This window comes from Pteropus medius, unplaced genomic scaffold (assembly GCF_902729225.1).
Source record: "Pteropus medius unplaced genomic scaffold, Ma_sr-lr_union100, whole genome shotgun sequence".
Classification (NCBI taxonomy): Eukaryota; Metazoa; Chordata; class Mammalia; order Chiroptera; family Pteropodidae; genus Pteropus; species Pteropus medius.
The window spans coordinates 26,977,979-27,001,047 of record NW_024349801.1 but is presented as its reverse complement, the minus strand read 5'-3'; the positions used below and the strand labels follow the sequence as shown (position 1 = coordinate 27,001,047).

The following is a 23,069-nucleotide window of genomic DNA, read 5'->3' as shown; positions in this document are numbered from 1 at the left end:
GAGTTTGGACCTGCTAATCTGAGAGGGGGTTTTATCCACAGCAATTGGTAGAGCAAAATAAATAGCACTTTGCACTCTGTGTTTGATATTCCCAGCTTGCTATGACAAGAGGTTCATCTCTGTCATGCACACAGCTTAGTTACTAACAGATGGAGCTGGCTTAGACAGCTGAGAAAAGAAAGGTCAGCATGTGTGTAGCCCAGAGACAGCTCCTCCTCCAAGGGCAAATCAGCCAAGAAACTTTGACCGCTTTGCCAAAGCAATAAGGAGTGTAAGAAATATCCCCTCACATAGGGAAATTTCTTTCAGCAGATACACAACACACATTTATCAACAAACAGCCTTCTATATGCTTAACCCTGAGGGTGGAATGGGGACCCAGTTCCCAACTTCACGGAATTTACAGTCCTGTAGGCAGACAGGAAGCTCAATAAACAGAAACAATAAAATGTGAGTCAGTGCTATGAATTTCAAGGTGGGACAGATAGAGAGTACTGGGCTGGAGTTCGAATATGATGGTAGGGGAAGCAAACTCCCTCCTTTGCTTACCATGCCATTGGTGAGTTTGAGGGAGGCAGGCAGACTTTAGAGGCTCTTTTAGTGCAGGCAAATAGACGTGCCTCTGAATGGAAATGTTGTGATCACAAGTCCTAGGCAGATTGCACCTATCCCAGTGCTATACACTTGGATGAACTTCAGTAAATGCTCACAGAGTGAGTGTTGATTTGCACCAGTGGAGTGAATATCTCTGAACCTGATCTAACCCCAAAGTAATATTAAATTCATGCCACCTCTAACAACAATATTTATGGAGTACTTAAAACAATCCTGGAACTATTTTCAATGTTTACATAAATTAGTTTAATTTTTACAATTCAATAACATAATAACTATATTATATCCATGTTATAAGTGAGAAAACTGAGACATAGGAAGAGAGGAAAAAGTCACTCACCTAAAGTTACACAGGCACAGCCAGTGAGCAGCAGGCCTAGACTGTGAACTTAGGCAGTCTTCAGAGGCTGCCCTCCTCTCTCTGTCTCTCCAAGTGTAGTAGTAAAAGATCCTTGGGCATTTCCTTAGAGAAGCAAGAGGTTAGGCTGATGGTTCCTACAAGCTGCAACTCCAGACACAGGGACCCTCAAAGCGGCAACTCCAAGGATGCAGAGACTGGTAGTACCCCCTATTTCAGCTGTCACTTCCCACTTTCTCTCATAGCCTCTGATCTTGGGCTGATGATACTGGTCGCATTGGTAGAAGACAAGGTGGAGGCTTGGGAGGCACTTTCATTCTCCAGAGCTCCTTGTGCTCTCATCTAAAAGGCCTGAAACCAACTTTTGATATGACATCATGGGACTTGACGGCCAACCTGGTTCAGTATCCAATTCCATCTCGGACTCAGATGCCTAATGTGGCATGCCTGAATAAACTGTGTTCAAGTGCGTACCTTATAGCAGATTTGGAAGAGATAAGAGGTGGCTAAGTATGGTGGGCAAGAAGAGACAGGGATTTCCTCAACTGAGGGCTCTGCTGAGTGGCATTTTCTATAGTTCCGCCAAACACTGACACCAGAACAGTCGAGAAGAGATGCCAAATTCAATTTAAATGTTCTGATATCCTAGAGTTTTAGAAAGTAAAAATCATGTTCTCAAACTTGCCTAGAATATTCTCTTATAAATTCAGTATCTCACATTCACTCTTGCTAGCTTTTTTCAATATGATTTTGCGTTAATTTTGTGGCCAGTAGTTTGGTAGTCTGTATAACTGCCAATTCAACAGCACATCAGCTGTTCTTCACTAATTTTCAGTGTTCAGCTTACTCAGATATTCTTTTTTCATTTCCTGATAACACCAGCACTTAATAGCAACACGTAAATGTCCCTAGCCAGGTTCTTTTCTCCCAACCTTGCAGTCTAGTTGCATGCTAGCCTCTCTCCTGTTCTCATATTCATGATCTTTCTTCACATCTATTTTTAGTTTTCCTGGCTCAAGCTTCTTCAGGCCACTGAAACACAACTCTCACTCTCTTTCTCTCCCTCTGGCATGTATGCTGCTGATAAGAGCCCCCCAGGTAAAAATTGCTGCAGAAATCCTTTGGTGCTCCTTCCTCAGGAAAACTTATGGCTTCAGGATCATGGCTCAGTTTTTAAGATGGACGTCAACCGGAAGACCTTCTGATGAGCTTTAAACTTTGAATTGGATGTGGACATTTTTCTCTCAGATGACAGAGAAATTTCCCCTTTGCAGTTGCTTCTTTTCCTTGAAGGTAGCTGTATCTTGTTTTCTTTAAAAACTTTTTCCTTCCAAATTCACCTGCCATGCCGACCGTCATTAGCGCGTCTGTGGCACCCCAGACAAGGGCTGAGCCCAGGTCCCCAGGGCAGATTCCCCACCCAGCCCAGGGCAAGACCACTGAGGCTGGGGGCGGAACCCCGAGTGGTATCTATTCAGCTATCATCAGCCGCAATTTTCCTATTATTGGAGTGAAAGAGAAGACATTTGAGCAACTTCACAAGAAATGTCTAGAGAAGAAGTTTCTTTATGTGGATCCTGAGTTCCCACCAGATGAGACCTCTCTCTTTTATAGCCAGAAGTTTCCCATCCAGTTTATCTGGAAGAGACCTCCGGTGAGTAGCTTACTGATTGCTGGTTGGGTTTTTTTGTTGTTGTTGTCTCAGAGAAGTCCTCCCACTCAGCACCTCCCCACAGCTCAGCTGTGCACATGGGCACTGGGGGAAGGATCCTGGCAGCAGCCCCACTGGGCTCTGTCTTCGGGTGAGGCAGGGCTGATTCTCACTCTTGATCTCTTTCTTTCTGGAAAAACAGTCTTGCTTTTTGTAAAAGTAATTGGGACTGAGTTTAATTCATCCTATAAAAGTAAATATTCCTTTCCCAAGAAAAATTCCAAACAGTTCAGATCCAGCCTCTCTCTTTAAATATCTTGCATCTGTATAAGATTCCTTCAATTTCTTGGGCCAAAATCATGATGATGTTCTTTAGTTTGCCAGTAGCCGTGCGTTTCTGAAACACAGAAGCCCTGGAAAAAGGAGAGTGGCAGGCAAAGACTAATTTTTCACACATAAAAGGTTAGGATTCGAAGGAGAAACCCTAGCAATCGTTTTGTGCATATATACCTCACTTCACAAAGGAGGAAATAAAGGCACACCAGAGTGAAGTATACCCAGTGCATTAATGATAGCCCAGATTAAAACCCTTTCTCTTTTAGGTAACTCTTCCAGGCTCTGGGTTTCATTTATAGTGATCTGCCAGAAGGAAAATCATATTCCCCTGGCTCCCTTCTCTGATCATATCTCCAGTATGATTCTCGTTCTTAATTCAAGAAATATTTACTGACTATCTTTGAGAGCCAGAAACCAGGCAAGCAACTGGGGAGACAACAGTAAGTAAGAAAGACAAAAATTCCTGTTCTCCTGGAGCCTGAGTATCCTGAGGAGAAGATGGGCATTCAACAGGAGTGATGACTGTCAAGATACAAAATTCAAGATGCTATGGGATCATAAGGCAAGGAGGGCTAACCTGGTCAAAGGAGAGAAACCCTCCCTGAGGAAATCACTTATTATGAGGCCCAATACTTTTCAATAGTTTAATCAAGTTAAACTGAAGCCCAGTGCTGTTCATTAGCTGTGTTTTCCTTTTTAACCTGAGATGAAATATCCAACAACCCTGTTCTCACCCTGTGTTGCACAGGGCTCCTTTCCTCCCCTGACAGTTCTGGATAAGGCCCATGACTGTCCTGAGGGCCCTTAGCTTAGAAGTGATGACTTGAAAGAATTCTATTCTTCAACCCAGTTGCTGCCCTGCTGCCATAGTGCTGGAACTTGTCAACCTCTACCTCCTACCCCACTCCCTTGGTGAAATATCTTCAATGACACTGTTCTTCCCTTCCCCCTTGACTTCAGGATAAATCCAAAATCCTTTAGCTGAGAAAGAGGCCCTTCTCAAGCTAGCCCTGCCTACCTGTCCATCTCATCTTCACCCTCTCCCCTTGGACCCTGACGTATTCAGCCGCTCCATTGTTCCAAGCCTTCTCGTGCCTGGAGGCCTTTGCTCATGTGGTCCCTCTGTCCCTCGTCTAGAAGCCCTTCTTGTTTTCATCCGATTTGCTCTTCCTCATCCTCCTTTCAAAACTCTATTCAGGTGTCACCTTCTTTAAATTCTTTCCCCAAGGTTTTAACCATAGGGAATGACTCTTGGTTCCTGGTTCCCCTTCACAGGTGTGGAGAATGGGTTGTTAGTAATCCAGTGGAAATCTTCCTTTGTTCTGAAGGTGTCCTCCTGGCCTGGGGCAGGACTGATCAGCATATTGCAGTCTCTGAATGTGGCTTGATTAACATTTTAATTCTCTTGCCTCCTCTCTACATTATTTCCCCCTCCGAGATTTTATTCCCTTATTCTTAAAGGGATGTTGAGGGAGAAAGGTCTGTCTTCTGTAACTTTTTCAAAACTGAGATAGGGCCGTAGTCCCTGCCTATGGGAATAAAAATCTATGAAAGCCTGTTCTAAGGGCCCTGGAAGTAGAGAATGTGAGGTTGTTCCAGTACGTCGAAGTGGTAAGAAGTCTTGCAGCCTAAAAGGTATAAATTTAGTAAAAGATTGAAAAGACAAGTCAAAATTAATAGTAGAGGTAATGGACAATGAAGTTACTTTTTCATGTCAGTCTGTTAATTCAAGAGAAAGATGTCTAGTGAAAGGAAATTGAATCATTTTGAAGAGAGTAGTGGCATAGACACTGGGCTAAAAGAATAATTATTCAGAAAGTCCTCTAATTTCCTGGGACATCTGGACTTTAGTGTCTGGAACAAGAGCTTAAGATATTCCACGGGTTCACAGGAATAGGTTGCACTTCCAGTTCATTTTCTGTTGGAACCTAAGAAATAGGTTTAATTTGAGATAAATGTATCCAGCGGTTGATTCCTTGTAATTTGACAGCAGTTGGGGAACTCAACAAAATTTGGAAGGGCCCTTTCTGTTTGTCCTGAGGGCTGACTTTCAATAGATCACAGGGAGGGAGCTTCTCTGCTTATAGGAAACTCTGACAGAGGCCGGTCGTCCAGGAAAGGTTTAGCCCTAGGTTCTCCACAAATGTTCTTTGTGTGATGGGCAAGGGGGCTGCTCCTTTTCTGACTGCGTTCCAGTTTTTTGGGACGAGGGGCTCTCTGCACTGGCCCCTGGTCCTGATGTGCAGCAGAGAACTTCATGGCTAGTCTCAGTCTCACAATGGGAAAAGTAAATTATCTTACATTAGGCTATTTATTCCTGTCACTGTGCAATTAGAGTTGGAGAGAGGCCCATAGGATGGGTCAGGACAGAGTAGGTAGCTCTAGTATCTATTAAAAACTCAGTTTTTCCTTCCTGCCATGATGAAGGTGACCTGAGGATCCACTGTTGTGATTGCAATGGGTTTCCCTTGGACTGGAGCTGGCGAGCACTTGGACCTCTGTTGTTGGAGGAGGAAGCAGTCCTTTCATGAGAGGCTTACTATGAAGGGAGAAGGCTTAGGAGGTCCACCTCTCCCCTGCTTCCCAGGGTTGGATGGACATTCACCCTTCCAGTGCCCTTCCTTCTTGCAGTTTGCACATTGATTATGCCTCAGTCTCAAGGATGCCATTCATGGCCAACCAAGATCGAGGCCCTCCAGGCCTGCAAGGCTTTTATTGCCTAGGGTCACCTCAAGATGGTCCCTGTGATGCAGGACAGGGCAAATTTCCCCAAGCAATGGGGAGACTAAGCCCTGCAAGGAGAGAAGAGAGTCCTTTGGCAGAGAGTGAAGAAAGAATTCAACACACACGCCAAAGTTAGAGTCAACAGGAAAGTTTATTAGAAAAGAGGTAACACTACACAGACAGAGTGTAGTCTCCTCTCAGAGAGTGAGAGGAACCAAGAGAGGCTTGGAAAGATAGTGAGTAGGGGGCCTGGTGTTCAGGAAATTCAGTTTATATATCATTCTTTAGTTCCTGTGAGTTATTGTTTGAAAGACTTTGTTAACTAATTTCCTTTGATATGGACATACAGTGAGGAAGGGGAAAGGTATATAGCATGAAAAGATAAGAATATATAGAGCGAAAAGCCCACTGGCAGTTCCCAGCCTTTAATCCTTAGGTTCCCCAAGGTTTTAGCCATAGGGAATGACTCTTGGTTCCTGTTTCCCCTTCACAGGTGTGGATAATGGGCTGTTAGCAATCCCAGCAGAAATCTTCCTTTGTCCTGGCCTGGCTGCAGGGCTGATCAGCATATTGCAGTCTCTGATTGTGGCTTAACATTTTTAATTCTCTTTCCTTCTCTCTACATTATCTGTATTTTGGTAGCTAAAATTTGTGCCTTTTTTGTACTACGCTTCTTTCTCTGCCCGGTTCCAGTTATTGGACACCTTGAAGACCTCTGGCACCAAGGCAGCCTGTGGTGTTTGGGGTCCAGGGCCCAACTTTTGGAGCTTCCTTTTGAATATTGGGCACAGCCCGAGTTATGAAACGTATAGTCAGGAGTGTCTGCCCTTAGACTTTGGGCCAATGTTAGTATATTCTCTAAAAGCCTCAGAAATCTAGTTAAGGCAGCATAAAACTCAGAAAATTATTTTGATGAAGCATGGAATCCTTCTTTTCTACTCAGAAAACTTTTCCATAATATTAGTAGCAGACTAATGCAATAGTCTAAGAAACATTAAAGCACAACTCTAATTTTGCATTAGCTTACTTTTGACATTTAAATTTCCAATCTTGTTTAGCTTAATCACATAAAATTTCCTCCCAGGATTTCTCTTCACAAACTTTTACAAATTTTCTCATTCCTTCAGTTTGCCTCTTCTCACTTATTCAGAAATAACTAACTTTAAGACAAACACCTTTCCTTCAATTCCCTTCAAAATATATCTCCATACTTTATACCGTCTGTTATCAAAAATATACATTTTCCTTTCCATCATAATTAGAATTCTTAACTCAACCACCATATTACATATAATGTCACCACTGGGGCCGATCCAATCTGTGTCACCCCAACAGTAGGGAGTAGGGAGAGGGATAACGATGGCACAGACCTGTAGTTAGCATTTTTCCTTGGTTCTTCCTCAAATGACCATAGTGAAGAATCACAGGTCATTGAGATTTAATAGTTTTATTAAACGCATATTTTAGAAAGACAAAGAATGCCCCAAGGAGGCACATGGTCCCAACTCTGTAACCTACACAAAGGGGCCAAAATGGCTACAAAAGAGCAAAAATACCAAAAAAGAAGGAGAGCCCCAAAGGGCAAAAAAGGGGGAGAGCCCAGAAGGGTAAAAAAGAACCCAGAAGTGGGAATGTCTGTCTTATATTTGGGCCGTGTTGGGTGGTTCCAAAGGCATTACCAGGTGACTGGCAAGTGAGGTCATTTTGACTGACACCAAGCAATAATTTTGCTCAGTGTGCATGTGCTTATCCAGAATTCAGTCTGTTATAATTAGATTCATGAATTTTTAGCCATAGTCATGATATTATAATGATGGTATAATGAGGCTGAAATTATAGGCAATACTTTCTGTCCATGCATTTGTAGCTGCTTTAGCCAGCAGCTTTTATGGCCTTTGTGCTCTAGGATTTGGGGTAATTTATAACCCTAAAAGGGAGATATTTCTGGGAGCATCCTTAAGGAAGGCCTTCAAGGGAGTTTCTATGGTTACAGAGCTGGGCCTTGGTGTCTGTCGCTCATGCCTGACTAACTACCTAACAATAACACCAACATGTACAGATCATAGGTCATGCACATACTCATATTTCCCCATCAGTATTTGTAACCTCCCTGAGGGTGCATATCTAGTTTCCTCAGGAAGCTATGAAATAGATGGGGATCCCCAGAGAACTTGGTCCCCCCTCAGAGTGTGAGAGTGAAGGGGGAAGAGAAAATTCCTGATTATTTTGAGATCTCTGGGAAGGCACTCCTATCTTTGGGCCATCTAATAAGCCTGGATCTTGGTAAAGGAGCATAGAAGCTTGTACATAGGGAACTTCTTCCCACTTTTCCTGTTTCTTGCAAAAAAGATCTAATTGGAGGATAGTATTGTAGTTTAGCAAACCGTTTACAGGCCAAACTTGTTTCTCCTCCTCCCATTGTTAGTTTGGAAGGCGTAGGGGCCCCTACGGGTCCATGCTGCAAGAAATCACTGCTGCCGGTGTTTCACTAACAGCTGGGCCATGGTGCTGTGTTTCCTGCCTTCCCCGCATGGGAGGAAGAAGGAGAAATATTCTTCCCTTACCGGGACTTGAACCTAGGTACCCTGGGTAAAAGCACTGAACCTTAACCCCAAGATACCTGGGAACACAATCCTAGTTGTGCCTGAATCTAAAAGCATGTTACTCCACCCCCTGAGAGGGGTTCATGTGTTTTGTGTTTGGTCCCTGGAAGTAAGTCATACAAACTTTATAAATTTCACTTTTCTGTAATGGGGATAATGATATTCTCATCTTATGGCGGTTCTGAGCCAGCATTCATAAAGTCCCAGTATACACTTAAGGTAAGGTAGGAATACTGTTAGCATAGGCAGCAAAGGACAGAAGCACAATGATGAAGTGCACGGGCTTCAAAGTCAGAATGACTTGATTCAAATCCCAGCTCTACCTCTTAATAATGTGTCCTCAGGCGAGTTGCTGACCATTCCAGGGTCTCAATTTCCTCATCTGTGAAAAAAAAATGAAACTTCCTACTTTCATTGAGTTGTAAGGATTAAATGAGATACTGTATATGACATGCTTATCACGAGTCAATAAGTAACGATGATGGTAATTGAAAGGCAAAACGAGGTGCCCAGTTGAGAGGCAGCCCTTTCTCTCTAGACTCAGCAGAAAATCATGACAGTGTCATCCTGGGGTAGGGGTAGTGGGGCATAAGTTTTGGTGAAAGTGACAATTTTATAAATAACTTTTAGGACTGCCTCCCATTATATTCCAAAGACAGCAGCTCCTCCTGAGGGTCATGACATGGGGGACAGAGCTCTAGACATCCTGGCTAACATGCTGAAATAACTCAGCAGTATAATGCTTCAGATGGGAGGGGCAGGGACAGAAATAGCTAAGAAATGTATGAAAAGATAGATTTACTGGATTAAGTCAGAGCATCTTTTAAACATTTATATATTTCTTGACCATTTGTTATATTGCTGTCCATGAAAAACATGATAATGGTCTTTGGCTCATTTTTCTTTTGTCTTTTTCAACTTGAACTGCAGGCATTCTTTGTATATTCTGATGGTAATTGTTTATTGGTTAGGTGTGCTAGAAATTTCTTCTATTTTGACCTGCCTTTCCACTCTCTTAAGGGTATCTTTTTTAAAAAAATTCTTAATGAAAATCTCTTAATTAAAAGGTCTAAATTAATTCTTAATTTATTATTTTTTCCTTTATAGTTAGTGTTTTATGTGTTCTGTCAAAGTTTTTCCTAAACCAAAGTCACTCTTCTTTATTATCATTTAGAAATAATTTTTCTGCCTTTATATTTAGGTCTATAATCCACTTAGAAGTGATTTTCGCATATAACGTAAGATAGGAATTACATTTTGTTGTTTTTCCGTATGGATATTCAAAGGTCCCAACACAATTTATTTAAAAAACAATCCTTTCTTCACTGTTTTTCAATGCCCCTTTTTAAATAAGTCAAATGTCTATCAATGTGTGGTTCTGTTTTTGTACTCTATTGTGTTCCATTTGTGTTTATTTGCCTATTTTTGTGCCAACACTACATCTTGTGCCACCTTGTGCAATAAATGTTGACATCCAGTACTTGTTTTTCTTTTTCTTTTTTGTTTTTTGTTTTAGCTATATCTGGCTCTTTGCCTTTCCATTTAAATTTTAGAATCAGAGTGTTGAGTTCCACAAAAAATCCTGTTGGGCTTCTCATTGGGATTGCATTGAATCAATATGGGAAGAATACACATCTTGTCAATACTGAATCTTCCTATCCATGAAAAGGGATGTCTCCCCGTTTATATAGGTCTTCTTTAGTATCTTTCAATGAAGTTTTTAAAAATAATTTTCACTATAAAGGTCTTGAATACCCTTTATGAGATTTAGTCCTAGGCATCTTTTGTTGTTGTTATTTTTATAACAAAATGAGTGGGGAAAGTTCCTTCTTCTATTCTGTGAAATAGATTGTCTAAGATAAAAACTAAATGTTTCTTAAATATTTGGTAGAATTTTGTCAGTGTTTTCATAAGGGAAGACTTTTATTTATTGAGGCAACGGCTTCAATAACCATGGGATCATTTAAAATTGTTTTTCTACTTGAGTCAGTAGTAATATTTATTTTTCTAGGACTTTGTAGTGACCCTTTTTATTTCTAAGAAAGTCTTTTTCTTTTTGCTGAAATGGAGTTATATAATTAATGTAGTTACATAATTAATGTAGATATATAAGCTTTGGGGGCAAGTTTTTGCTTGATATATATATTTTTTCATTCTTTTGCTTTCAACATTTCTATTTCCTAACATCTTGGGTATGTTTCTTATAAGTTGTTTTTAACTTTTTTTAAAAAATCCAATCTGAAAAATTTTTTCTTTCAACTGGAGATTTTAATCTATTTACATTGATTATGAACATCGATACATTTTGAATTTGTTTCTATCATCTTAACCATAACCTTTCTGTTTGTATTGCTTTTTAAATGTTCCTTTCTTTCTCTTTATGCTCTTTAAAAAATCGTTTAAAAGTGTTTTCTCTCATTTTTTTCTTCCTCCAAGTTTGGGAGTTATTGACTATTTCTGTTTTATCAGTGGTTGCCGTAAATTGTTAACATACGTATTTATTGTGATAAAGCCTGAAATTGATCAATTGTTTTATTTTTCTCATAAACAATATGACTATGGAGTACTTTAACTCTAAGTAATCCTTTCCTAACTAATATGCCATTGTTGTTCAGAATTTTAGCTCTATCTTGATTTTTCAACCTTAAAAATTAGAAAATAATGTGATGTTTAACACAGCCAGTGTTTGCTTAGATTCACACGCGTTTACCAATTTCTTTGTTTACTGTTCTTTCTTGAGTCTTAGTGTTTTCCTTCTCAATAATTTTACTTTTTCCTAAAGTATGTCGTTCAGAAGTTCTTTTAGTGAGTGTCTCTTTGTGGTAATCATTCTCAATTTTTATTCGTATGAAATTTGTTCTCGCCCTTATAGTTGTTTTCCCGAGTAATCAGTCCTGGGTTGATTCTCACTACTGTCTCTGGATTACATTTTTGTTAAAATCAGCAGTCATTATTAATGGCTGCTGTCCTTTAATAGGTCACCTGACTTTACTCCCTGACTGCTTAAGATCAATCTGTCTGTGGTATTCCGCAATATCACTATGTTGTATCTAAACATACATTTCTTATACCTTTCCTGCTTAGGATTCATTGGGATTCCTGAATCTGAGGATTGGGGTCATTGATCAATTGTAGAAAACCTCTTAAAATATTAATTCTCCCCATCTTCTTCTACAACTTCAATTAGATACATGCTGAACTTACCTTGCTTTATCCTGCGTATATCTTAACTTTTTTTTTCTTTCTTTTAAAAAAATTTCCCATCTCCTTGATTCTCTGTGTGGTATTCTTTGTGACCTCTGATCTAGATTCCAATTCACTATTTCTCACTTCAGCATCACCTAATCCAATTATTGAATTATTAAATTTCAGTGTGTGAACCTTAATGGGATCTGGTTCAAAAAAATAAAAGCAGCTATAAAAGACAAAGAACAAATGAAAAAATTAGCATATGCATTAGATCTTAGATAATATTGGAGAACAATAGTAAATTTTCTTAGTGATAATGACACTACAGTCAGTAGGAGAGTGTTCTTGTCCTTAGGAGGTACTTGCTGTACCCTAAGTATGCTCTTGAGTATTTAGGTGTGAAGTGTCGTGATACCCACAACATTCTACCAAATAGTTCAACAAAAAACTATAATCTATCTATACATATATAGTTAGATAAAACAAAGATGGCAAAATGTTAACAATTGTTGAATCTAGATATAGATTATATGGGTGCCCATTTTTTAAACTTTTCTAGAAGTTTGATATTTTTTCTAATAGGAAGCTAGAAAACTATGATAGTTGAAGTTTTAAATTTCAATAGCAGGGTTAAAATGTAAAATCAAGGAAATCTGGAATGTAGAACAAACAAAAATAAGAAAATACAATAAAATTAGAGGAGATTTAACATCTGTTTTTTTAAGAGTTTCAAATAAAAGAATTGAAAGGGAGAGAAAAGTCAAAGAAATAATATAAGAATATCTCAGAACTGAGGACAAAAGTCTCTATGTTGAAAAGATTCACTGAGTGCTCAGCACAAAAAATTAAAAAAATAAACTCATAACAAGGCATATATATGTGGCTTTTGGAATTGGGGATTGGGGATGGGAAGGGAGAAAATCCTAAAAGCTTTTAGAAGGAAAAGACAGGTCAAATACAAAGGAATGTTCATCAAAATTGCATCATACTTCACAATACCAGGTACCAGGAGCAATGAAACAATACCTTAAAAATTCTGAAGGAAACTGGTTTTTATCCTAAAATACTGAGCCAAATTCTGAATCAAATGCATAGGTAGAAAAGAGATAAGTTAGACTGTCAAGGACTCAGGCGGTTCACCTCCCACACACCCATTCTCAGGAAGCTGCAAGTTGTGTGCCAATAACATCCAGGAGTAAACTAAAGCGCAGTTAAAATTTTAGAAATGAAATTCCACCCAGGAGAACAGCTGATCTGGTTCATATAGGAGGAGGCTGCAAAGGAAGGCCTTGGTGAGGAAGCAATGGAACAGCTAGGTTATTTGATAAATTTAAGCTTTTGGAAAAACCGTTGCTGGGGAAAAGCATTGATAGATACAGAGAACGTAAGATAATTCTAAAGAATAAGAGAAAGAAAACATTTATACAGAAAGGAAATGTAACACAGGATACTACCTAGCTAAGAAGTGAACAATATTTACCTAATCATACTAAAGTAAATACTGAATTTTAATTTTACCAAAATTTGTGACATAACTATTTTGGGAAGATGGTGAGCAGAGCATAATGTAAGAAGCCTAAATCTCATTCACCAAAATAGGAACCCTACTGATACTTTCTAAAAATAATAAATTAAAAAGTAATAAGCACATTATTTAGAAATATAGCAGTAAATATCAGAAGAATGAACTAAAAGAATTGAAACTGGCTGTCTCTGAGGAAAGGGATTTGCAAGGCAAGAGATTGCTATCCCTCTATGTACCTTGTATATTGTCTGATTTTTTTTTTCAACTTTGTTCATGTATAAACTGAGTAAAAATATTTTTTTTTTACAGTAGAAAAGAAAAGCTTTATTAGAAGGGAAAGTACACTTCCAGACGTGGAAGCAGTCCTGAGCAAGAGAAGCGTGGCTCAAAAGGCCAATAAAATATTTTTTATAAGAACTAACCTCACAAATTCTTTCGAGATATTATAGTGCCTTATAATGCTAAAACCATTGTTTCAGACTCTAGTGGACATAAAAATCTCATGGTGTGCTTATTTAAATTGCAGAGTCCCAGACTCTGCCAAGAGTATTTGAATCCTGAGATGAGTCCCGGGAATCTGCATTTTAAACTGTCATCCCAGGTGATTCTGATGCAGGTAGTCCAAAGTCCACACTTTGAGAAGCATAGAATAGATGAAGGCCAACAGGAGTCAACAAGTGCATGAGGAGACAAGATCCTCTTAGTGGGCAGGCTGCCAGAACTGAGTTTCCACCTGTATCAGCTCCGTGCTCTCACGTTAGAGTGGCCCATTTAAGCACAGTGAAAAAGTTGAGCTTTCTTATGAATATAATTCTGACATACAATTATCCTCCTTCCTCACCCACCACATTCTCTGCCTCTTAGGTCCTGAATTTGCAGGACATGGATGTCTGTTCACCGCCACTGGGACCCACTCTAATGGGGACTGTCATTTGAAGTTGAGTCACCTACCCTCTGGGTCCCTCTCACAGATTAGAGTCCCTAAATGGCTAGCCAAGGTCTTTGGGGGGATGGGGCAGGGACATCAGGAGAATGAAGGCTTCATTAACCTCAGACAATGGCTTAGAGCAGATTCCTTCTATGCATTCAGCAGCCTGTATAGGATTAGTGTATACAGCATGTTTCGAAGGCCCCATGCTATATCCCATTGGCCGCCAGTGTCAAAGGCATGAATGCCTTTTGCTGAGGCAGGGTAAGCCCCACTGTAACTATATTTTCTCTTTTTAAAGCAAGAATCCCAGCAAGGCTGATGGAAGTACCCTAAAGGTCTACAGGCCATTGTGGCCTATCCTAGGGCTATCCCTGGCTCTCTCGCTCCCCTCGCTGGCTCCCTCTCTGACTGACATGGTGCTGCCCCTTGACTGTGGGCTCAGGGGCCTCCAGCCAAAGCTGCTGACTCTGATCACGGCCTCTCTCTCTCAGCTGTGTTCATTTGCATCGCGCTGCTGAGGGTGGAGGAGCTATATAGGCTCGGGCCCATTCAAGAGAGGATTAGTCCTGGACTGAGGGCGCAGGGGGAGAGAGGCCACAGCGAAGGCCCTGCTCCATTCCCTGAGCAGTCACCATGCCCTACATGCTGCCAGGATTCTTCTGTGACCGCGTAATCCGGGAGAGGGACAGGAGAAATGGAGAGGGCACAGTCACACAGCCCCTCAAGTTTGAGGGGCAAGATTTTGTGATTCTCAAACAACGGTGCCTGGCTCAGAAGTGCCTCTTTGAAGACCGTGTATTCCCAGCCGGTGTTCAGGCCCTAGGCTCCCATGAACTGATCCAGAAAACCAAGATGAAGGCCATCACGTGGAAAAGGCCAAAGGTAGGGATGGGAGGTGACAGAGGGGACAGCTCCTGGGGACAGGAGGTCAAGTGGTCCAGAGCCTGAGGCCCACTCAGAGCAAGTGGCTTACCAAGGTTCTCCTACCCATGCACCCTCAAAATATCTTCCTGCTTTCTCTTCAGACTAGAGATGTTATTTTCTATTCCTGAACTAGAGATGATTATAATATTTTAGAGGTCCCTGAGGCTGTAAATATTTTTAAGAGAGCTAATACACTGACATAAATTTATAGAAAAATAGAAGGGATAATTGATTATCATGTCCTTTCTTGAGAGCAGGTATTCTGGGGGTGGGAAAATGGAGTTTTAAGAGAACTAAGGCTCATAGTTTCAAGGAGAGTTAATGGAAGGCGGTGAACAGTTAAGAAATAAGGGGCTGCAGGAGGCTGGAAACTTACCTTCTTAACCTTTCACCTAAGGCTGCCTCATTAGTGACATGTCACTTCTGTTTGAACAGAAAGGTCGCTGATGACCAGCCATACTCCTTGCAGGGTGAAGCAGTGTGCTCAAGGATACCCAACTGTGCAACTGAGGAGCCCATTTGTTTCAGCTGAATAGGTCAAAAACCTCGGGGTGTGCGGGACCAGGCCCTTTACCCTGTGTGGGGGAACTTATAACCCCAAAAGGGTCCACTGCATTTAGAGCAGGCGAGGAACTGTCTAAATCAGTGGGCTCCAAGGCTGGATGTGTACAAACCAGCGGGTTTACAAGCTGATCTATTGGAGTGTATGAAAAAATATTTGAACTAGTTCTATCTATTTATCAAGTAAATGTCCAATTTTAGAACAGTTTTAGATTTACAGAAATATTGTGCAGGTGCGTACCCTGTCCCCAATTTTCCCTATTATTAGTATCTTTCATTATTCTGGTGCATTTGCTACAATTAATTAACTAAAATTGATACATTATTATTACTTGAAGTAAGTTCATACTTTATTCAGATTTCCTTAGTTTTTAGCTAATATCCTTTTTCTGTTCCAAGATTCCACCTAGGATATGACATTGTGTTTCGTAGTAATGTCTCCTTAGCCTCTCTTGGCTGTGACAGTTTCTCAGACTTTCCTTGTTTTTGAAGACCTTGACAGTTTTGAATGCTAGTCAGGTATTTTGTATAGTATTCCTCAGCTGGCACTTTTCTGCTGGTTTTCTCCTGATTATGAGCTTATGGGGTTTGGGGAGGAAGACCACAGAGATAAAGTACCATTTTTATTACATTGCGTTTCAAGGATACAGACTACCAACATGTCTTACCAATGTTGACCTTGATAACTGGCTGAAGTAGTGTTTGTCAGTTTTCCCTACTGTAAAGTTACTTTTTTCCCCTTTTCCATATGGTAATCGTTGAGAGCAAGTCACTAAACATAAGACCACACTTAAGGAATGGGAGTTATGCTCTACCTCCCTGAGGGCAGAGTAGCTACATAAAGTATTGAGAATTCTGCATGGGAGCTTTTTCTATTCTCTTCATTTATTTATTTATTCAATCACTTATTTCAATGTAGACTCATGGATATTTTATTTTGTATTTTGTATCATAATCCAATAGTATTTTTTTTTGTTGCTCAGATTTTTTCAACTTCAGTCATTGGGAGTTCCTGTCCCTCTGACATATCCTTACTGTTGTGAGGTGGGTTTTTTACCCCTTTGAGCACTTCCTTATTTTCTGACACTACAAGATACTCCAGGCTCATCTTGTATATTTTCTGCCCCAGTCTTAGGAGCCCTGGTACCTTTTATTGGAAAACAGTATTAGAAACCAAGATCAGAGTGCTAGGTGTGCTCATCGCTACCAGGGTATCATTGTCATTGTCCCTCTCAGCTGATAGACAAAAGAATATTTTGAAACTTCTTCGATCTGTGTGTTATTTAGAAGTATGTTGTTTAACTTCGAAATAGTTTGAGATTTTCCCATTATCTTATTGCTATTGATTTCTAGGTTCATTCCACTGTGGTCTGAGAACATACTTTGTATGATTTCTATTCTTTTAAATTTGTTAATGTGTGTTTTCTGGCCCAGAAGTGGTCTATCTTAGTGACTCTTCTATGTGATCCTGAGAAGAATGTTTATTCTGCTATTGTTGAAGGGAATATTCCATAAATGTCAATTAGATCAAGTTGATTGCTAGTGCTATTCAGGTCAACTCTATCCTTACTGATTTTCTGCCTGCTTGATCTATAATTATCAAAAGTCTCCAAGTATAATACTAGATTTGTCTAGTTCTCTTTTAGATATATTACTTTTTGCCTCCTGTCTTTTAATACTTTGTTGTGAGGTGTATCTACATTTAGAATTGTTATGTTTTTCTGGGAGAAATAACTCCTTTATCATTATATAGTATATATATCTCTTTATCTCTGATCATTTTCCTTGTTATGAAGTCTGCTTTGTCTGAAATTAATACTCGAACTTTCTTTTGATTAGTGTTAGTATAGTATATCCTCCTCTAGCTATCCGAGTCTGTATTTAAAATAAGTTTCTTATAGACAACATATAGTTGGGTCTTATAACATCTCTATTAGTTGCTATATTTAGACCATTCATTTTTAAGTAATTATGATATAATTGGATTAATATCTACCATGTTTGTAACTATTTTCTATTTGTTACAATTGTTCTTTGTTTCTCCCCTCTCCCCTTTTCTGCCTCCTCTGGTTTTAATTGCGTATTCTATATGATTCCATTTTATCTCCTCTCTTAAATATATAGATTATACTTCTTTTTAAAAATGTTAGTGGTTATGCTAAAGTTTTCAGTATACATTTATGACTAATCTAATTCCACTTTCAAATAACACTATACAATTATATATGTAGTCAGTACCTTGTAATAAAAAATTCCCATTCTTCCCTTCCTTCCCTGATGATGTTACTGTCATTCATTTCACTTATCTATATGCTAGAATTACTCAACACGTTGTTGTTATTATTATTACTTTAAACAAAGTTACCTTTAGGTTAAGAATTTTTTTTTAAGTTTTTTTTTTATTTTATTTTTTACGCCTACAGCATTTGGTCTTCCTAGGTGGTCTCCCATCCAAGTACTAACCAGGCCCGACTCTGCTTAGCTTCCGAGATCAGATGGGATCTGGCTTGTTCAGGGTGGCATGGCCATAGTAAAAGTTTTCTTTTACCTGAATTTATTCCTTCTCTGATGCTCTTCCTTTCTTTATATAGGTCCATGTTTCTGACCTGCATTATTTTCCTTCTCCCTGAAGAACTTTTAACATATCTTGTAAGGCATGTCTGCTGGCAATGAAGTTCTTCTGGTTTTACTTGTCTGAGAATTTATTTCTCCTTCAGTTTGAAAGGCAATTGCTCTGCATATAGAATTCTAGGTTGGTGGATTTTTCTTTTATCAATTTAAATATTTCATTCTAATCTTCCTTGCTTGTATGGTTTCTGAAGAGACGTCTGCTAGAATTCTTATCTTTGTTCTGCTATACAAAGGATATTTTTTCCCTCTTCTTTCAAAATTTTTTTCTTTGTCTTTGATTATCTGCAGTTTGAATATGATATACCTAAGATAGTTTTGTTTTGTTTTGTTTTACTGGTATTTACTCTGTTTGATATGCTTTGAGCTACTTGGATCTGTGGTTTTATAGCTGTCATTAATATTGGAAAGTTTTTGGCCAGAAGTACCCTATATATAAATATATATATTTTATAGCCCATCCTTTTAAATGTACGTTTTGTTTATTTTATAATGCACATTATGTTGTACAATATATACACTAATACAATTTAAAACTAATAAGAATACTTACCTAGGGTAAGCATTGATGGAGGTATACAAAAAAAAAAAGTTCAGCCACAATACTCAAGAACTGAGGAAATGGTCATCTGTTGCTCATTGCTGGGAATCCATCACTGACAGATGTAGTATCCAAGCTAAATTATAGCCAAAGGTGCAGCTAGAGGTCCCTTAGTTGCTTAGGGGCCCGAGCTAAAATGACAGAGCTGGGACCATTTATCTTTTGTTCATATCAACCAACATAATCAGGTCCCAGACATTCTAGGGGATATTTTTTTTTGTTTATAAGTAAAGAGAGAGAGGAAGAAGTTGGTTGTGGGGAGGAAGTATCAAATAAATTCAGGTAAAATCAAAGATTTTTTATGAATTAACCCTCAACAAGTTTGGTAACTGACCCTCACCAAACAGACATCTTTTATGAAGACAAACAATTGAGTGTCACTAGGCCATGGGTTTCCTGGAGGGCAGGCAAGGATAATTTCTCATTTTTATTGTATCCTTAATTCCTTTAGTTCTGTACATGCATAGAGCTCAATTAATGTTTGGTGAATTTAACTGAAGTAGTGTTGAAGGTAAATGTGGTATATTGGGAAATCTCTATTAATGTAAAAAAAATGTAACTCCCTTCAAAAACCTGGACCACTAAACAGAATAGATATCAGTATAGTTGCTTCTGTCATTCCAAGTAGTCAGCCCTGGAATTGGTGGGAGGTGGGAGAATGAGGAGTGCTTTTAAACTTATAGACCAAGGGGAGGAAGCTACACCTGTGACAGCTAAAAAATGTAGCTAAATTTCTAGATTTGAGTCACTCTATAATATATTCCTTATCACAGGGGAAGAACATAAAGTAGTCAAGTGTTTCAGCTGGCAAGTAACAGAGGCCCAACTCAAACCAATTTAAACCAAAAGCTCGCATATAACTTTAATGTTTAAGGGCGATGTTGGATCTAGACACTGAATACAGCCCTCAAACCATGTCATCAAGATACAGTCTCTAATATTATCTGTCTGTCTGTCTATCTATCTGTCTATCTATCTATCTATCTATCTGTCTATCTATCTATCTCCTCCTTCCTCTGACTCCCCTACTCCCCCATCTGTTTCCTCTGAGTTGGCTTTATTCTCCAGTAAGCCAACTTCACGATGGGGCAAAGTTGCCACCAGCAACTTCAGGCTGACCAGCTTAGCAACTCTGGCAGAAGGATATTTTGGGGTTTTTTTTCCAATAGTTACAAGTCTTGACGCATATCTCATTGGCCCAGATTTGGTCATGTGGTTATTCTGAACCAGTCACTCTCACTTTTAATTGCCCCAACTATACATCTGGAGCTGGATGTGGCAGAAGCCCATCGGAACGGCCGACAGTGGGGTTGCTTCCCAGTGGAAAATTGAAGTATAATATCAGGAGAAAGGAGAATGTATTCTAAGAAGGCAAAAACACTGGGGAGACAAAAATATGTCCACTATATCTTAATTGGCTTCTTTGTTTATTTAAAAGAAAGAACTCTTCTTTGGAAAAATGAATTTTACATGTTATTATTGGGAAATGATTTCTAAAGACCACAACCCTAATGTTGACGTTCTCTTTACTACCAGATTGTTATTGCTATTAGTTTTTTTTTTTCATTTGTTGTGTTTTGTTTTTAGGGCAGAGAGATAGGAAATAATTTAGAAAGACAAACATAAATCATGAGTTAATATCCATTTCAACTTCAACACTGCAGGATTATTACTTGTTATTCAATTTTATAATTTTACATATTTTCTTTCACACTAAAAAATCTTGATTCCTAATGACATTAACATAAATTCTTATTTACTTTATCCTACAGTATACGTGTTAAAGTTTTGGACAAACAGCCAAAATGTTATATTTTAAGTCACTCGAACTCATTCCTTTTATGTGTATAGTCATGCCAGCAACTTGATATGCAGCTAAGTTCCTTTGCTTCAAATTGCTTTTAGCTGTTACAGATTGCTTTTCAAAATTATCTTTAATTTTGGCTTTTAATTCTGTAAAAATTTACATGATTTCTAAGTAAAAACTATTTTCCGTTATATTCAGAGTTTTACTTCTATCTATATTCCCATCACCTTATTCCCTTCCTCTTCCTATAGGTAGGTAACCTTTTAAAAAATTCTTGGTTGAGGTTTATCCTTCCATTGCAGTAAGAGTTTCAGATAGGAGATGTGTATGGTACGGTCTCAGCAAGACTTTCCTTCTAGCAGAAGGGACAGATTCCTGCATGCAGGGAGCTTCAGCTCACTTAGATGTGCTGGGTTGTTTTGATAGAGAGAGGAAAGGGGAGATAGGGAGTGGGGGGGAGGGAGAGAGGGCTATGTCACAGAGATAGCAAGGCTTCTTGAAGCTGTGAAGAACTGTATTAACACCAACACAGAAGCTATAATTATTTCAAATTTTTAAAATTTATAAAACAAAGCATAAGACACACTCAAACAAAAACAAAAGCACCCTCTGTTGGCCTCTGTCAGGCTTCACTTAACTGCTGGGCCAGGGGTGCCATATTGGGTTAACTTAAAGAAATGCACTCACCAACAGATGGGGAGGCCTCTGAGGCCCGCCCAAAATTTGCTCTCTGCTCTCCCCAGCTTTCAAGTCCTGTGGATCCTGGGACATATGCTAACTCTAAATATCTGTTACCACATCTTGGGGAGAAAGATCCTTATTTTCTCTCCTGCACCTCTTTTCCTGTCATAGAAAACAAAACAAAAGCCATACTTTCTGTTGTCCCTTTGCCAGCTGTGACAGTAACAATACTGCCTTCTCAGAGTGCATCCTTAATAAGACAGCATGTCAGTGTGAGGGAGCAATGTGGAACACCGGGAAAAGGAGGCATGTTCTGGCCTCTACCACTTATCTGCTATGTGTCCTTGGACAAGTTTTTTAAAAATATTTGAACCTTGGTTTCCTTATCTGAAAAATAAGAATGATAGTGCCCAATTCACAGGATGTTTTTTTGAGGCTTAAATGAGTGGTGTATGTAACACTCCTGATACTGTAGGTCAGTACTACATAATGGACCTCAATAAATAATAACTGTGAATGCTTTATTCTTTCCTTTTTGTTTCACAGGAAATTTGCGAGAATCCCAGATTTATCATTGGTGGAGCCAATAGAACTGACATCTGTCAAGGAGATTTAGGTAGGAAAGTCCATCGGGTCATATTTAGTCAAATAATCAGGGGTGATTAAAAGATATGATCCCTTTACAGGAAGTAAAGGGACAGTAATCTGTTTTTGCTTTTAATGAATTTTTGGGAGGAGGTTTTTGTAAGATTACTTTATGTGCTGTGATTGGTTCATTCAATTACTGTTCCTCCCACATTTCTCATTAGTTCTTTTCCCTGTTTCACAGACGTAGGCCTCACTCCACAGCCTCCCCTCCAGAGTCTCAAGGACACTTATGCACCCCACTCAGCCCTGCTTTTGACTGTTCCCATCTTCCTTAAAAGACAGCTCTGAAACCGTATACCGAAATGCCCCTTGGGCATGTAGAATCTATATACACACACAAAATGAGTTACCAAAAAGGGTGCTTGTAACTTGAACTCTTGTTTAAATTGCCCCATGGTAGCTCTATGGTAAAGGAGTCTTTCAACAAAGAGGACATTTGCCATGTGGATGAGCATCCAATTTACTGTCTGGTTAGTTACTTTGGCTGTTCCATTAGATCTTCCTCTCTCGTAGCCTCTTGTTCAGGAAGTATTATCTTTGGTGTGGACCGCGGGAAAGCTCTGTGAAGTAAAATTGGAGAGACAGACATAATTTAAAATTTGAGAGTAAAGGTCAGGAACCAAATGAAAGGAATTTGACTAATTTGGTCCCAGAAGGAGATGGTGAAGAGGTTTTAGATATCTAGGTCCCTGCACCCTGGGAAGGCTGCCAGTGGAACTCTGGGCAAGCTAGTAATCAGCCTTTTTACCAATACACTGTTTCGAAGGAAAGGCTGGCTGCCTCATTGGGGGCCAGGGGACCTCTCAGCCTCCCTCTGCAGTCTCAAAGTTGCTATCACTCCCACAGAGCAAAATAAAGGCCTGCATACTGAACCCATCCTTCTTATAAGGCAGTTCTGTAACTGTCAGTGTACTAGGTGTGCCCCTTGGGCATTCACACGCTCACTCACGCACACACAGAACAAAGTGTTACCTAGGACTACATACAGTACTCTGCTAGAAAGAAAGTTCAGGGAATGAGAAAATGTCCCCATCTCATTCCATTACCAGCAATGTCTTAATGCCCCTCATAGACTGGTTCCGGGGCAGCCGCCTAACTGGTTTTCTTTACAATACAAACCCACTTGACTAATGGGTCTCAGATGCTCAGTCTCAACTGAGGTCAGAAGGGGAAATGGACTCACGTTGCAAAGATATGGGCAGGGCAGATTTCCTACAGACGTTAGTTAGGAAGACTGACCAAATTCTGACCTACTGCTCTGTCTCTACTGAGGTCCGAAAAGGAAGT

The 23,069-nt window shown here is 39.5% G+C and overlaps 1 protein-coding gene and 1 pseudogene across 2 annotated transcripts in view; one reads left to right on the top strand and one right to left on the bottom strand.

The window, feature by feature from the left end:
• Positions 1-2,318: 2,318 nt before the first annotated feature.
• The window catches only part of CAPN3 (calpain 3), a 43,495-nt gene continuing 22,744 nt past the window's right edge, over positions 2,319-23,069 (top strand). For both annotated transcript variants that reach the window (XM_039888396.1, XM_039888395.1), the window contains exons 1-2: positions 2,319-2,627; positions 21,681-21,750. In XM_039888396.1, the coding sequence (XP_039744330.1) occupies positions 2,319-2,627; positions 21,681-21,750 (379 nt within the window). The remainder of the gene's footprint in view (positions 2,628-21,680; positions 21,751-23,069) is intronic.
• Positions 17,832-17,950, bottom strand: LOC120580970 (uncharacterized; annotated as a pseudogene).